Source organism: Hippopotamus amphibius, chromosome 13 (assembly GCF_030028045.1).
Source record: "Hippopotamus amphibius kiboko isolate mHipAmp2 chromosome 13, mHipAmp2.hap2, whole genome shotgun sequence".
Lineage (NCBI taxonomy): Eukaryota > Metazoa > Chordata > Mammalia > Artiodactyla > Hippopotamidae > Hippopotamus > Hippopotamus amphibius.
The window spans coordinates 91,404,960-91,420,371 of record NC_080198.1 but is presented as its reverse complement, the minus strand read 5'-3'; the positions used below and the strand labels follow the sequence as shown (position 1 = coordinate 91,420,371).

The 15,412-nt window shown below is 43.5% G+C and overlaps 1 protein-coding gene across 2 annotated transcripts in view; it reads left to right on the top strand.

The window, feature by feature from the left end:
* The window catches only part of STK32B (serine/threonine kinase 32B), a 359,771-nt gene that overhangs the window by 213,665 nt on the left and 130,694 nt on the right, over window positions 1-15,412 (top strand). For both annotated transcript variants that reach the window (XM_057705907.1, XM_057705906.1), the window contains exon 4: window positions 8,880-9,053. In XM_057705907.1, the coding sequence (XP_057561890.1) occupies window positions 8,880-9,053 (174 nt within the window). The remainder of the gene's footprint in view (window positions 1-8,879; window positions 9,054-15,412) is intronic.

The window sequence follows — 15,412 nt, the reverse complement described above, 5'->3', positions numbered from 1 at the left end:
TGTTCCTGGATTGGAAGAATAAACATCGTGAAAATGACTGTACGACCCAAAGCAATTTACAGATTCAATGCAATCCCTATCAAATTACAAATGGCATTTTTCACAGAACTAGAGCAAGAAATCTTACGATTTGTATGGAAACGCAAAAGACCCCGAATAACCAAAGCAATCTTGAGAAGGAAAAATGGAGTGGGTGGCATTAGGCTTCCTGACTTCAAACTATACTCCAAGGCCATAGTGATCAAGACAGTATGGTACTGGCACAAAAATAGAAAGGAAGACCAATGGAACAGAACAGAGAACTCAGAGGTAAACCCAAGCACATATGGGCACCTTATCTTTGGCAAAGGAGCAAGAATATACAATGGAAAGAAGGCAGCCTCTTCAATAAGTGGTGCTGGGAAAATTGGACAGCAACATGTAAAAGAATGACATTAGAACACTTCCTAACACCATATACAAACATAAACTCCAAATGGATTAAAGACCTACATGGAAGGCCAGACACTATCAAACTCCTAGAGGAAAACATAGGCAGAACACTCTATGACATATATAAAAGCAAGATCCTTTTTGACCCACCTCCTCGAATTATGGAAATAAAATCAAGAATAAACAAATGGGACCTCATGAAACTTAAAAGCTTTTGCACAGTGAAAGAAACCATAAACAAGACAAGAAGGCAACCCTCAGAATGGGAAAAAATAGTTGCCTATGAAACAATGGACAAAGGATTAACCTTCAAAATATACAAGCAGCTCATGCAGCTTAATACCAAAAAAGCAAATAACCCAATCCACAAATGGGCGGAAGACCTAAATAGACATTTCTCCAAAGAAGACATACAGATGGCCAACACACATGAAAAGATGTCCAACATCACTCATCATCAGAGAAATGCAAGTCAAAGCCACAATGAGGTATCACCTCACACTGGTCAGAATGGCCATCATCACGAAATCTGGAAACAACAAATGTTGGAGAGGGTGTGGAGAAAAGGGAACTCTCCTGCACTGTTGGTGGGACTGTAAGTTGGTACAGCCACTATGGAAAACAGCTTGGAGGTTCCTTAAAAAACTACAAATAGAACTACCATATGATCCAGTAATCCCACTACTGGGCATATACCCAGAGAACACCATAATCCTAAAAGAAACATGTACTGCAGTGTTTATTACAGCACTATTTACAATAGCCAGGACAAGGAAGCAACCTAAATGCCCATCAACAAATGAATGGATGAAGAAGATGTGGCATATATATACAATGGAATATTACTCAGCTATTAAAAGGAATGAAATGGAGCTGTATGTAATGAGGTGGATAGACCTAGTGTCTGTCATACAGAGTGAAGTAAGCCAGAAAGAGAAAAACAAATACTGTATGCTAACTCATATCTATGGAATCTAAAAAAAAAAAAAAATGGTACTGATGAACCTAGTGACAAGACAAGAATAAGGAAGCAGATCCAGAAAATGGACTGGAGGACATGAGGTTGGGGTGGGGTGGGGCAGGGGGTGAAGGGGAAGCTGGGATGAAGTGAGAGAGTAGCATAGACATATATATACTACCAACTGTAAAATAGATAGCCAGTGGGAAGTTGCTGTATAACAAAGGGAGATCAACTCAATGATAGATGATGCCTTAGAGGGCCGGGACAGGGAGGGTGGGGGGGAGTTGAGGGAGGGAGGGAATATGGTAATATGTGTATAAATACAGCTGATTGAGTTTGGTGTACCTCAGAAACTGGTACAAGCGTGTAAAGCAATTATATTCCAATAAAAAAATAGTTAACCCACAAGGACCTACTGTAAAAATAAATAAGTAAATAAGTAAATTTTTACAAAAAGACAGTGCAATGGAAGAGAACTACAGACCAACATCTCTCATGAATATAGGAATGTGCATAGGAAACACTCCACAACTGTGAAAGTATGCTTCCTATTTCTTACTCCATGCCTCTTTGCAAAGAATACAAACTATACATTTCTTTTGGAATTCAGCCCAAGGGGAGATGTTTGGCTCCATCTCATTCAATCAGACAGTGAGAGCAGGTTATCGATTCTGCATTGCATTTGTTGCTCTGTCCTGCGAACGAGGTTGAACCAGGCTCACAATCAGTTTGTCTACGTGAACAAAACATTTGCCTCTCCTTTGTTAGGTGCTGCAAAGCCTTTAGAAGTAAGCAGAAGCAAGCACAAATTTAATTTATAAATCAAATGAAACTATTAAGCCACAAGAACAGTGTTCTGCATTGACACAAAGAGATGACAGTTTAGGGTCTGCAAAAGCCCGCTGTGTGGTTGGCAGGTGGGGACAGCCGTGGACTTGCATCTTGCCTTTGCATCATCCTACAGTTGCTTCTACCCTAAGCTCCCTTGGCCTGGGGAGCTGGATGGCATTTGAGAGTCTCTCTTTGATGGCACTTGGCTTGCAGGTGGCAGATGGAAACTAACCAGTAATCTCCTGGGATGGAGACAGGGACAGAATCAGCCTAGTGTGAGAACAGTGAGGGCCGACATGTTTGACTGGCTTGACGACTTTTGTGGCTGAAGTCAAATTAAAAACTTTTTAAAAAGGCTTATTATTGTGAATGTTATTTAATGTGTATGTATCAAGTACAGTTCAGGTTTGATAAGCTCCTTTTTGTTTGTCTGATAGGAGCTGATGGAAAGCCCAGCATCCCATTATTGGATTTCTTAGTCTAAGAGAGTATTTTTAGCTCCTCTCTTGCTGGATATTAAGCCTCCAAGAATTGCTGGAAATGAGCATGGTTGGTGAGACCTCCTCTCTATCTGCTCCCCGTTGGAGATTGAATTGGACAGAAAATTGTCTCAGGAGATGCTTGGCTCTTTGTTCTTGCAGGTGGACACAGTAAGGACATTGGAGGTGAATGTCGGAGACAAGTGGCTTGTCCTTCTGCCAGGGCTTCCAGAATGACCACCCCACAAAGTTATCTCTGGGCAGTTGACTCCTTTTACCTAAAGAAAAGTAGAGAAAGGCATCTGTTTCCAGTGGCAAGTGGCATTGAGCTGCTGAAAGACTGAGAAGGTTTAGGATTTCCTGCAGAAGGTCCCTTTCGTTTCCCACACCTCCCCTGTCATTAACAACACACCATTGGTTGAAGGGGCCAGGCACTGGATGAGGTGAGATGAAGTGAGAGGGCGTGCTGGATGAGGTGCTGTAACTGGACATTCGGGGCCATCCTGTTCATTGTAGGGTGTTTAGCAGCACCCTTGACCTCTACTCACTAGATGCCAGTAGCATCCCTCCCAGTTGCGACAACCCAAAATGTCTCCAGATGTCATCAGATGTCCCCACGGGAACACTGGTTGGAAACCACTACCCTAAACTGGCAAGGGTACGTGAATAAGAGCAGAGAGGTGGGGTTAGGGAACGTTGTGAGTGAGCAGGTAGGAATGAGAGAGTGGCAACAGTGAGTCTCCTTGGGACTGTAAGTCCATGGCCAAGGGCAAAAAAATGGAAATGCAGCAATGGATCGTCTAGGGCACTTGTTCTGGCACAGGGCATCAAACTCCAGACCCCTTACAATTATCCCAAACTCAGGTGACCTATTGGGGCAACTTCTCCCACTGAATCCCAGGCACAAGGCTGGATGCATAGTAGAAGCTTACTGAGTGTTTGTTGGTGTGTACACAAGCTCACATTTGTGAAGTAGTCCCTGAGACCATTCCCCAGCATTTCTTTTATTAAGAAAGCCCATTCACGAACATGACACCGAAGCCACTTTGCTGTTGCCCCACGTAGCTGTGCTTTTATGGAATTGGACTTTGATGCATTCAGCCTATCTTGAGGAACAGCATACAAAACCCCCCCATTAAACTTGCAGTGCTAATCAGAACTATTTTCTGTAGCTCATTCATCACCACATTACAGAATGCCATCTTTGTAAGAATTCAGTGGGAGAGATTTCCCTCCGGCTTCTGCGCCAGCAATAAACATATGAAACATAAAAGTAAACAATTGATTTGTTTTTTCACCTTGACCCTTGAATCATGAAGCTGGTCATGTTTCTTACTTTGCCCTGGTTGCTGGGAAAGTTAGAGACGCATTGATGGCCTGCTTCAGGTAAGCGGGCATGTTCTTTGGGCATGGACAGGGGTATTTTTGCCTGCATCCATTTTCTTGTATTCCTTTATTATTCTTTGGCTTGGTCTGTGGCTTACTTATTTTCAATTGTATTATGTTATATGTATTTTGCAAGTCACTTTTAATCTGTTTTGGAGTAAAGTAGGAAATTAATACATTTTTTAAAAATCCCAACAGATGTTGGATTCTTCATGTTGGCCTATGTCAATGTCCAGGCCAGGACTGATGCCATCCCAGCTGCTGACCTTCTTTGATCTTGCATATTGAGCCTAATTACCCAGATTTCTCCATGGTCAGCATTACTGCAATCAAGTGTAGTAATCATTCATGATCGCCATCATTTCTATAACAATATGCAACAGGATCATGAGGACATAATTATAATTCCAGTCCAATAAGAAGCAAAAGAGACAATGGCACAGAGCTGTGGAGTAGCACAAAACTATGGAGAGATCAATGCAAGGTCATTCTCTGTTCTCCAATAATAGGGTTGAGTCTCCTGGGGAATGTAGAGTCCGTGGCCCAGGTGACGACGGATCTGCAGCAAGAAAAAGCCATGACCTGCGTTATTGCCTAAATTATTGTTCTCTTTGCATTTTGGATTTCCTCTTTAGAATTCATTCCTGTCTGCAAGTTTCTCTCCTGAAAATTCATGTTGCTCCTCCAAAGAGTTCTGATGGAATATTGAATGAGGTGCCCTTTGACAGTTTAGCTGTGAATTGAAGATGCAGAACTCACTGATTATTAACATAGTGTTTCAATAGTCCCTCAACTATTAGAATATAAATTGAGCATCTGTAGGAGGCATTTTACAGCTGATTCCTGTCATTTCTTTTTGAGCATCTAAACCCTTCTCTTCAGTAGCAAATATGTGCAAAGATACATCAGATGACTCTTTCAGTTCCAAGTGACAGAAACACAGTGTTATGTAGCTTAAATCAAAAAGTACAGTCATTGCCATGTAAATAGGAAGTTCAGGGACAGACCGCTCTTCCACACAGGCCAGGGCCTTCACCTCCAGCAGGGCGTCTCTCTGTTTTTTCTCAGCCCTGCTTGACTCCCTGCAGCTTCACCCTACAGATAGGCCTTATCTTCATTTTGGGCAACAGGGTCTAGACAGCCTCTCAGTTACAGCGTCTAGCTGAGCACACCTAGAGGAAGAAGCTTTTCCCTCAGCATCTACACACTGATCCCAGGAGCACTCTGAGGGGACCTGATGAACCCTCACCAGTGGCCAGAGGATGTGCGTAAACTTTCTAGTCATTTTCTCATCTCTTTGTTGACAGGGAGGAGCAGGAATCAACAGACACCTCCAACAGGTACACCTTAAGTGAGGAGGGAAAATCCCAAGTGAATCATAAATGGGGGAATTGAGACCAGACTTTCCACAAGCAAATGATGTCTCTTGTACATTCTTCTTGAACATAGACCAAAAAAATCACTTCATCATACAAAGCCAGTATTACCATGATACTTAAACGGGGTGAGGACAAAGGTAGGAAAATATGAGCCAGTGTCACCTGGAACATTTGATGCAAAAATCCTAAATGAATACACCTGAATCCAGTAAAGAAAAAAATATGTGTGTGTGTGTGTGTATAGTATATGTTATATATAACATACTTATATATAACATATATTTATTGTTATTATATATTATAAATAATATAGGGTATATAATATATACATTATAAATTTATAATATATAATATAATCATATTATATATTTATTATTACATGTGTTATATATAATACATAGATACACACACATGCATATATATAATAGATATACATATGTGTGTGTGTTTATCAAGTAAGGTTTATTCTAGAAATGCAAAGACAGTTTAATGTTAAAAAAAAATAAAACCTCTGAACCCATTAGATAAAAATTCTTAGCAGTCTAGAAAGCAAATTTCTTAACTGGGTAAATGATATGCACCAAATATCTACAGCAAACAATTTACTTAATGGAGAAACAGTTTACTAAACTCAGAACAAGATAAAATAGCCCAGCATCACCTCTTATAATCAATGTTTTACTGGAGATCTTGGATAGTAAAATGAAACAAGAGAAAGTAAGTGGCATAGAGATTGCAAGAATATAAACATGGCAGTGTTTTATAGAATACATAATCGTCTTCATATAATGAGTGGAAAAAGTACTAGAAAGGTATTAGAACTAATAACTGAGAGGTCAGCCAAGCTGCTAGATTCAAGATAAACACAGCAATTCTGGAGTGTATTTTCCCCTAGCAATGACCATTTAGTACACCTTACTTTAAAAGATTATCTTCACAATAGCAATAAAATGTATTTTAAAGTATCGGAATAGACATGCATACGTGCCAGACCAGTAAGTAGAAAACTATAAAACTTTATTCATGAACATAAAAAGAAGATCAGAATAAATATTTTCATGCTCATGGAAAGGTTGGAAAGTTCCAGCATTATGAAAGTGCGAATTTTCTTTAATTTGTAAATTCAACATAATTCCAACAAAAGTCAAAGTTTTTCAAGAAACCAGATACATTTATTCTAAAGTTCCCATGAAAGAGAAAAGGTTAACCAATAGAGATGGCTGTGACCATGTTGAAAGACAGATTGAAGTGTGGCTTTTACCACATCACCTAAGGAAAACCTTGGTTACCTGCTCCAGGCTCCAGTGTGTCAAGAGTGTCTGTTTTTTGCTCTCCATCCTCGCATGGGCCCAGAGAGTCCACCCAGGAAAAATCATGTCTGGAAAAGGCCAGTGCCCCCAGCCTGGGAGCCTAGCTTGGGCGAGGCTCCTGGGCAAGCTTTATTTTTTAACCTCTTCGTGGGCATCCAGCTACTCCTGCAGTGCATCCATTGGAGCAGTGATCATATACCAAACTGAGCTTACACTTGTCCTGAACCAGATATAAATCCAGCTGGTGCCCTCCAGGGGGCCCTGGACAACCCCACAAGCCCCTGGACCACCTCATTCCTGCCTGTGCAGGCAGCCACTGCTCCAGCCCTGAAGTGAGCCTGCAAGAGGAGGGAAGAAGCTGGTCTGGGTCAGCAACCTTGGATCATCAGTGGCTAAGATGCTGAAAATGGGGGGATGGGAGGTAGTGTCCCCAAGAGCCTACAGAGTCCTGGACTCCCAGCGCCGGAAGATTCTTATTGTCCTTCTGTCTGGGTCACAGTCCCCGTGTGTTCCAGACCCAGGGTACCTTTCATCTGCAAAGACCTTTCCACCCACCTCACTTGCTGGAGAGCGGACTTCCTCCTGCCACAAGCCCCACTGCACCCCTCAGAGACTTCTAGAGTCCCTGTCCCCCTGCATGACCGCTGACTGTTGATGTAACCCTCCTCTCCCAGGGAACTGTGTGCTCCTTCAGAGTAAGGACAGTTGCTTTGTCCCAGTGTCCCCAGCACACAGCCCAGTGCCTGTCACAGGACAGGTATTCTGTAAACATCTGGTAAATTTACAGTTTGCGGTCACAATAAATCGCCTCCCTCCTCCTGGTTTTGATTCTGACCATATAAATGGCAGGTGAGACAGACAAGGAGAACTGTGACTCTTGGGCAGCCATTTCTTCTCTCTCTGGATCCCAATCTCTGTAATATGGGGCTGGTGGGACTAGATGGCATTTATGTTTCCTTTCACCCCTGGAGTTCCCCATCCTGTAAACGTATGGTCTGTCACCTCTCCTGTGGCCAAATCAGGCTCCCTCCCCGGGTCTGCACACCCAGGTCAGGGAAACACAGCTCGCACACATCACAATAGTGTGAAGTTGTAAGAGCTCAATGAGAGTGGGGGGGGGGGGAGGTGTTTGTTTTCACCCTGACAGTGGCTCACTGAGGCCCTTCTTCCCTCTTCCGTCAAACAAGGGGGATGGCCTGTCTGGCCCAGGTCTAATAGTCAAGGACCTGAGACACAGATCTAAGCATCCAGCACAACATCCTGTCATTCCGTGATGCCCTTATTATAGTTCATGGTTCTGTGTGGAATGTGAGAACATTTTATGATGTGATTCTAGTTTACAATTGTTTAACACCACTCTCAGAGTTTATATGTTGGCTCTTCGGTCCTTAAAAGGCCTAAGTGCATTTTCTGTTGTTTTGGGAAAAAAATACACTCAAAAACTTGGTAGCTCAAAATACAGCCATTTCATCATCTCATGTTCTGTGAGTTGACTGGGCTCATTGGGGTGGTTCTTCTGCTCCCTGTGATGTCAGCTGGGACTGCGGCAGAATATCCAAATTCCCAAGGTGGCTTACTCCCACAGCTGCCGGTTGGCGCTGGCTGTCACTGGGTGCCCATCTGGGGCTGTTGAGCAGAGCACCTTGGTTTTCCTTCTTGTGGCCTCTCCATAGGGTTTGGGCTGTGGCCGGGTTCAAATAAGCAATGTGAGTAGAAACTGCCAGTTCCCTTAAAGCCAGGGCGTGTCTTACCAAACCATCACTGCCTTCAAAGGCTGCAGAAACAAGCTCCTGTGGGGGGCAGAACATGTGGGGAGGACAGGGGGATGTGTGGAGAGGGGGCTGCAGCTTTGGAGACCAGCTACTGAAGTCCTGACAACATCTAATTAAAGCGTGTACTAAAAACAAAGCAACATGTTGGAGTCCAGTATTGGTTCAAGTGCCAGAACCAGAGGACTGGTGTGCTCTGTCATAGGGTACTGTGACTTGGGCAGCATCACTCTCTGAGCCTCAGTTTGCTCTTGTGTAAAATGGGAGCATTGGTCTTGAGGGTGTTGGAATCATCTCCATCCCTAACTTTCTCTGCCCCTTGGTGCTCCTAGGTACTCCTTCCAGGACGAGGAGGACATGTTCATGGTGGTGGACCTGTTGCTGGGAGGGGACCTGCGTTATCACCTGCAGCAGAATGTACATTTCACAGAGGGGGCCGTGAAGCTCTACATCTGCGAGCTGGCCCTGGCCCTGGAGTATCTGCAGAGGTACCACATCATCCACAGGTAACCAGGCTGCTAGAGGGATGCGGGGGATAGGGTGTGATGGGAGGAGTCTGCAGCCATGGAGAGTATTTTCTCACTGACATTCTTTAGAAGTGGTACAGCATGGAGATCGTAAAAGCAGAACAACTTTATGATTGCTTTTACCTTCTCTACAGACAGCCTACTCCACTGTCACCTGCATCAAGGTGGAACACTCTCACTGCCTGTGTACCCTCCTCTCCTGGTACCCCACTGCTTAGAGATGTGGTTGGCCTTTGCTTCTCCATTCTGGTGTGTCTTTGGGAGGCTGGAATGTTCTGTCCCTCCAGCATCAGGTTAGAAAGATCACAGTGGCATGAGTTTGGGATGTGAGGGATTCTACTCTCTTCCTTTACTTACTTTGAAATCAATGCTGTGCATTATGGAAGATTTCTTCCTCTTGGGAAGCTTCAGTGCTGACTCTAGGCTTTGGATATAAGCTCTGAGTTTCTGCTGCTTCCTCTGGGCCTTTGCTTCTCCCTGCATGTGTGCAGCACCACTGCATCCGACCTGGTGAGCAAGGCAAGTTTGACTGCAGAAGCAGGAGGCCAGCAAGAGGCTTCAGAAAGCAATGGTTTCATTAATGAAGTCTTCTCTCTGACCACAGAGGAGGGGCCCGTGTGAGTGGCTCCAAATCTGTTCACCTATGGTCTTGCACTGCGCCTAGGGGATCTTCTTCTAACTTATACAATTTTGGAGGGCTTGGAAAGACAAAGACTTGGACTTCAGGGTAAAGACTGTAGATGAAGCTCACACACACACACACACACACACACACACACACATACACACACACACATATTTTCTACCTTCTAAAATCTCCATAAAATAACGGTAAGGAGTGTTTGAAAAATAGTAAATTCACAAGGATGGGGAAAAAATAAAGAGGAGATTATAGCAAAACATGGTGGAGAGGGGGATTAGAAAGAAGATGGAGAGTAATAAATGGTTTAGGACACCAGAAACTAAATTTTAAGTCGTCCCTGGGAAGAACCATGAATTGATAGGCACTAAAGAATCCCCCAAAAGGCTCAGGATTGGACAGTTACCAGCACTGATGGGAGGACAAAGAGGGGGTAAAAGAGAGGCTAAAATGAGGTGCATGGTTTGAAAGCCTTTTAAGACATATCGAGAAGCCCCGAATTGCTTACCCATTCTGAGTAACTGGATGGCTGCCCTTTCCTCTTCCAAGCAGAAGACTGAAGGTTGGTTCCCTCAAGAGAACAAAATAGAGTGTCTGGACTGAAAGACATCGAGCCTCTTGAGTTGGGATACAGTACTAAAAATAGCCTGACTAAAAAGACCCATCCATACCAGATGCTGCCATAACACACCCTCCCTGCTTCCAGCTGGACTCAGGCCTTCACCCTCCAGGCTGGACATTTGAATGACTTCAGTGAGGGTGTGGCTGAGCCAAGAGGAAAGAGATTGACCTTGGAAGTTCCCTGAGACCCTTGGAGTATAGTTCACAGTCAGCAAGCCCTGATCATTTGCTTCAAGGTCCCTGCTAGGTTAGTGACAACCAAAGAGTATCAGACATCCAGAGAAATCTTCTAACATGAATAGTGAGAGCCATGCAATCAAATGGAAAAAAAAAAAAAAAAAAAGCTTGGAATAAACAGAAACTCTGCTAGGAGATGAAACTGTCAAAATCACGATGATCAGTATTTTCAGAGGGATAAAAAGTTTTTTGGAATTGTAAAAGAAGAAATATTATGTTCTAAATTCAAAGAACACACATCAGATCAGAGCTCTTATAAATTAAAAATATAAAAGTAGCAATGAAAAATTCAAAAGATAAATGCATTGGAAGATAAAGTCGAGGCTATCCCTTACACGGTAGAATAAAAAGACAAAAAGAAAATATAAGAAAATTAGAGGACCAGTGCAATAAGTTCAATATCAGAGAGAGAAGGAAGGAAAGAAGGAAGGAAGGGGGGCTAGGCAGGAGAGAAGAAGGAAGGAAGAAGGAAGGAAGGAAGGAAAGAAAGAAAGGTGAGAAAACAAAGGGGAAGAAATCAGCAAAGAAATAAAGAAAATCTCCTGGACTTGAAATTATGAATTTCCATGTTGAATGTCCACCAAGGATACAGTGTAATGACTAGAAAAGACATGCATCAAAACAAACTTCGGATCCAATAAGCTTGCCCAGAAGAACAGGACCATAAAGGCTGAGGAATCAGAAGAGTTTCAGATTATCAAATGCTAGAAGGCAGGGCTTCCCTGGTGGCATGGTGGTTAAGAATCCACCTGCCAATGCAGGGGACACGGGTTCTATCCCTGGGCTGGGAGGATCCCACACGCCTCAGAGCAGCTGGGCTCATCTGCCACAACTATTAGGCCTGTGCTCTGGAGCCCGCGAGCCACAACTACTGAGCCCATGCACTGCAACTGTTGAGGCCCATGTGCCTGGAGCCTGTGCTCTGCAACAAGAGGGGCCACCTCAGTGAGAAACACTGTGCACCACAACTCTCGCCACAACTAGAGGAAGCCTCCACAAAGCAGCGAAGACCCAATGCAGCCAAAAATAAAATAAATAGATAATAAAATAAATCTTAAAAAAAATTCTAGAAGGCAGTGGAAACATGCTAATCAATCACATCTGAGGTGTATGTTTTCACAAATTCAAGGTCTCAAAAATATATCTCTCATATACCTTTTCTCAAGTAGTTATTAGAAAATGACATGGACTCCACTAAAATGAAGGCCTAAATCAAGGAGAAGAAATGGAGTACAGAAAGCTTGAGCTCCAGAGGGAAGAGAGAGAGTCAAAGGAAATCTGCAGGATGATGGGTGGGTCAAAGATGTCAGCTGTGCTTAAGGTGTAGACCATGACCAGTTCTGATTGGAGTAGGATCAAAAGTCCCTGGGAGAGACTTCTTCAAGAAGAAAGGCTGATAGAATTCCTAAGATATCTGGCCGCCCTGAGAGACTAATTAGTTGGTAAAGAATCTGAAGTTAAATAAATGAGAAGTTAGGGAAAAAACTCAACAATAAATAGAAGATAATTTTTAACTCCAAGGGATGAAAGTGTTGGACAGGACATTGCATATAGTAGACTTTACCATATGAATCATCTCTGTGTAGCACACTTAATCATAATCACCTAACCCTTGAAAATTGACCTAACCAAAAATACAATAATACCCCATCGGGGAAGTGAGGGAATGGGAAGATGAGTGTGTCTCGTGGGGACACATGAAGGAAAGACTGCTGTATACTCATCTGCCGTAGTGGAGAGCCAGCAGATTGAGCCGGAAATTGAAAAGTCAAGGAGTCCTATACATCTGTCATTTTGAGATAAGGAGCTAAATACCAAAGTTATAGCCTGGGAGAGATGAATGGATGGAGAGGGAGAAATTGGGGAGAAAGTGATAGGGATTGTTGCTATATTGTAACAAAACTTAGAGCACAATTTGATTCTTGGAATTGTTGGCCTGTATAATTTTGACACAAATAGTAACAAACATAACAAAATGGAAATATAGGCGAAGAAGGAAGGGGAGGAGAAGTGGGAGGAGGAGGAAGGGGAGGAGGAGGAAGTGTAGAAGTAACAGTGATAGTAATAGTCGCAGCAGCAGCCCTAGCAGAGCAGGGGTAAAGGGGTTGTTCAGTGTAATGCAGAGTATTTACTGAGGCCCAATCTTCATTCACACAGTCCTTGACTAGCCCTTGCACGCAGGCTTTCCAGCTGTGGAGTCTGGGTTTGTAAGCACTGTGCTATATTTGTTAAGGGAGGTCACCCCATGCCAGAGTAGCCTCCGTGGGCTTCTTTGAAGGCGCTGAGAGGAGCGAGTTCTTTACCAATCTGTAGTGCAAGTGTCATTCACCAATTATCAAAGTCCTTTCTCCACCAGTGTGCGACAGATGATCTATTTGCCTACATCCCCCAGACACTGAGTCATGTGACAGATGCCAACATCCCAGAGCAGAGCGGTGATAGACCAGGTGGAAAATGGAACTGTCACGTAAGAGCAGGGTGGTTTGGAACCATTTCATTATAAGAGCAGGGTGGTTTGGAACCATTTCATTATATTTCAACAAATGTTTTTAAGTTGCTCTATGTGGGGTCATTTGCCCTCAGATTCCAGATCTACCTGGGAGAAAAGGAGCTCTCCAACAATATAAGGAAATTTTAAAAAATCCGCTAAGTAAATGGAATTACCTTACCATTTCTAAACTTACAGACATGGCAGAGATTTGAGTCAGCCTTTTTTTCCCCTCCCATATGGTTCAATAAATCTCTTTTTCATTGCATATATGTGTACAGATTTGAAATTATGTGTCTGTACACATTGTGCACAGAGATATAGGATAATGTTGTGCAATGTTTTGCATTCATTCAACAGCTGAATTTGTAAGTCCCCCATTGCATACATACAAGACACTTTCAATGCCGTATTTTATACAGACTGAGGAATGTTGCTTCTTTCCAAGTAGCCACACTTGCAAGTGGTAGAATCATTCCACAAATGCAAGCCTGAGTTGAAATGCCAAGAATTTCTGTCTTCCATCTTGGTGGACTTGGACATGTGACTTCACGTTTCGGATCTCCCTTTCCTAACCTGTAAAATGAGCCTGATGACACCTACTTCACAAATTCCATGAGATGCAAATTCCGTGAGAAAAAGTTCATAAAGGATTTAACTGTGCATGGGTCCTTTTAGGTACCTCAGTCCTCTTTCTTTCATCTGGCGGAATTGGCTTTGAAGCCAGGTGTTCATTTATACTTAGTGGTGACAAATCTCCATCCTTAGAAGATGATGTTGTAGATCTGTAGAAAATAAAAGATATTTCAGAGTATAACCCAGTGAGTTTGAAAGCGCGTAAGCGGGGAATTACCATTATGGGTTCAAAATAAATCATTGTTTTAAAACAATTAGGAGATTTACTTTTTACAGCACTTGAGTTGGCCCTTCATTCTTTCAAAACTGTCTGGGCCAAGGAATGTGCCAGCCTTGGGAAGAAAATGATGGGTGGGACCCTTTGCCTGCACCTGAGTAGATTTCCCAGGTGGAAGAGAACCACTCCAGGGGCCAAATTATTGTAATCTGGCGGGGAGGGGGGACCCAGGACAGGGCACCACACAGTGGCTGGCGGGAACTCTGAGGAGGGCACGCAGCCAAGACTGAGGTGGAGGGGCAGGGCAGGGAGCACAGAGGAGGCTAGGCTTCCTCTGGGATGTGCACCTGTGATTAGCAGGACAAACAGACATTAGCCCAGAGAAGAGGAACTTAGGAGGCTCTGGGCAGACAGGCTCACATTAAGAGGCCTGGGTGAGCTGAGCCTACACTGGTCGGCTCAGTAGGGAGCACGTCCTGAGGCCCGGGGTGCTGTCAACCATTGATGTGTTGAAGCTTGGGAGTGATGTGGTCCAGCTGGTAATCGGGAATGACCTTCACTGAAGGCACTTCCCCAGAGGGCTCTTCAGCCAGAGCTGGTTCCTGGACTAGGTACCCAGAAGGGCCAGGTCATACAAAAGCAGATGACTAACAACAGTGACGGTGAATCAAGTTTATTAGGCTCTTGTGTGTCGAAGCTACTTTAAACTATATATACATACATACACATACGTGTATGTGAGTGTTTACATATATGTGTGCATATATATGCACGTGTGTGTATATTCATATCCGTACAAACATAATCTCATTTAATTCTCACATCCATCAAATGGGCGAGATGCTAGGATTGTCTTCATTTTTCAGAGCGATTGGGTGATTTGCACCTTGGCACGCAGCTGGCAGGTCATGGAACGAGGTTTCAAACCAAGACAGTCTAACCCCAGATCCCATGCTGATGAGCACACGCTGTCTTGGCTTTCTGTATAGAGCACTTGTGAGGGTGCTTGCACATCTAAACATAAAAATATGCGTAGATGGATCTCATTGACTCCTTACAACTGCCCCCGGGAAGGCTCTATTCCAGTGATGCCTGTGAAGCAAGGAAGGCTTCTAGTGGTGAGACTCCTAGCCTGAGGTCGCACCTGACGTACTGCCCAGCGCAGAGGGAAGTGCTTCATGACTACGTATTGAACCAATGAAGAAATGCTAAAGGAAGAAAGGAAAGACATGCCTTACCTGAAATTACTGGAAAATACGAGTTCAAATTCAATGTCACTACCCATATCTTGCACTACTTCCTGTAACTTTTCTGCCTAAATATCCCTTGATATCTGAGGAGTCAGCCTCTCGAAAGTTTCTGGTGGGGCCCAAAGTAACCTGCCACAAGCATGAAATTCCTTTGAAATCTCATGTTTGATGTTCAAATTTTCTCCAAGTTCCACTGCAACATATAGTCATAGTTCTTTTGATACATAAAGTAGTGCTTTGAAGAACTAC